At 34.3% G+C, this 2,312-nt stretch overlaps 1 protein-coding gene across 1 annotated transcript; it reads left to right on the forward strand.

Moving 5' to 3' along the window:
• Positions 1 to 846: 846 nt before the first annotated feature.
• Positions 847 to 2,097, forward strand: LOC126891037 (uncharacterized). Its single transcript, XM_050660215.1, has one exon. The coding sequence runs from the start codon at positions 847 to 849 to the stop codon at positions 2,095 to 2,097; it is 1,251 nt and encodes a 416-aa protein (XP_050516172.1).
• Positions 2,098 to 2,312: the final 215 nt, after the last annotated feature.

Below are 2,312 nucleotides of genomic sequence, written 5' to 3' on the forward strand. Positions count from 1 at the left end.
TCTGTTGATCTCGTATTAACCATTCAAAATGTAGTTATGTCTTCAATCCCACCGCTGTCACCAATGTTACAACTTCTTTAAACTACTTTATTTAACTTCAATTACAATACAAACTCAATGACAACTATCAACTTTAAATACTCAATTACAACTGAACTATAGAATGTCAAACACATAATGTTTATATAGTTTTCTGACGTTCTAGATGTCACCAGACATTTCTGGGTTATTCCATGACATCCAGAATATTCTCGTACGTGACTACTTCTTCTTTCACGTCGAGGGACTCTTTCTATGTAGGAACAATCTACGGAACTGTCATAACAATATTATTGGGTACATTAGAAGCTTACATAAATTCTTCGAACGGGAAAAAAGTCTTTGTGAAGGTATTGCTTGATTCAGCCTCTCAAATATCTTTTATTAGAAGCTCACTGTTAAAATTTTTAAATATTCCTTCACAACAACACATAGTAAAGGTTCGTGGAATTGGCTGTTTGTCTAGTGACTTCAACCAGGAGACCATAGTTCGCATAAATTCGGTATTCTAAGTCATATTTGGATGTTTGTTGTTTGGTTTTGGATCAGATCACATGCAAACTTTCTCAAGTAAGCATTAATGCAAATGAACTGAATATCTCTCCCGAAATAAAACTTGCCGATAGTAGTTTTTGCACTCCTTCAGCAATTGATATACTTTTAAGCGCAGAATATGTCAGTGACATACTTTTAGATAAGGTTATTCATCTCGGTAAAAATTTACCTATATTGCAAGATTCCACCTTTGGTTTTATTGTAAGTGGTCGCATACCAAATTCGTGTATAATGAAGAAACCCTCTCATAACATGTATGAAAATCACTTAATTACGTGTCATGCAAACAAAGACTTTTCGGAAGAAGAAAACTTATCGCAATTGCTTGAATCCTTTTGGGAATCTGAAGAAATCCCACTTTCCATCTCTAATAGCTCAATTCATCCTGCAGAAACTAACTTCTTACAGTCAGTAAAAATTCTTGATTCAGGTAGATATCAAGTGTCTCTAAACTTTAAAGAAATAGTCGATGACTTAAACGTCGGTAATTCTCTCTCTGTAGCAAAAAGTAGATTTTTTCAATTAGAAAAAAAACTCCACTCGAACCTTGGTCTATTTGAAGGGTATAAAAAAATGATTGATGATTATTTAACAAATAATCAAATTAAACAAGTTCCGTTGGCTATTAGAACTCCTCAAAATAAGGAAAATTATTTTCTTCCACACTTTCCAGTACTCAAAGACAATTCCTCTAGTATTCGAGTAGTATTTGATCCCAATAGTTCTAGTTCTACAAATTTTTCTCTAAATAAAGTATTAGACAAAGGTTTTGTTTGCCAACCAGATCTGTTTCAAATTCTCGTTAGATTTCGTACCTTCCGCCAATCACTAACCTGCGACATAAAGGCTATGTACATGCAAATTAGTGTTTCTGAAAAGGATAGACATTTGCTCAATTTCCTGTGGCGTGATAATCAACGAGATCCTCTAAAATGTTACCAATTGACTCGACTCCCTTTTGGATTAAACTGCTCTCCTTTTATTGCAACACGTGTTTTAAAGTATATTGCAGAAAACAACTCAGATGCATCACTCGCATCACAAACTCTTTTATGCTCCACTTATGTCGACGACCTTCTCAGCGGCGCAGACACACCAAATGAGCTGGAGATACTCTTTTCACAACTTTCTTCATTGTTACAAAGGCATAATTTCTCTTTGCATAAAATACATTCTAACAATGTCGAATTTGTAAATCGACACAACCTAAATCCACACTCTGAAGTGAATTTAAATTTGGAAAATTCATCTTCTAAAGTATTAGGTATTAAATGGTCTTCGAAAGAAGACACATTTTTTTTCTCTCCCCCGTGTATGGATTTTGAGCCACCACTCACGAAAAGAAAAATATTAAGTGTGATTGCACGATGTTTTGATCCCTTGGGACTAATCTCACCATGTCTATCAGCTGCAAAATTATTGTTGCAGAAGCTTTGGATTGCAACTCTCTCATGGGATGAGCCTATAAACGACTCTACTTTAATGAAAGAGTGGGACAAATGAGTTGAAAATTTTAGTTCAATTTAACAACTGAGTTTTCCACGTTGCTTAGTTTTAGATAAGGACGTTGTAAGTTTTCAGTTGCATACATTTTGCGACAGCTCAAATGTCATATTCGCCACTTGTATATATCTCAGAATACTCTATAATGATCAGTCAGTATCATCTCATTTGATAACATCAAAAAGTAGAATTGCTCCAATAAAACAAAAATTAAC

Source organism: Diabrotica virgifera, chromosome 9 (assembly GCF_917563875.1).
Source record: "Diabrotica virgifera virgifera chromosome 9, PGI_DIABVI_V3a".
Lineage (NCBI taxonomy): Eukaryota > Metazoa > Arthropoda > Insecta > Coleoptera > Chrysomelidae > Diabrotica > Diabrotica virgifera.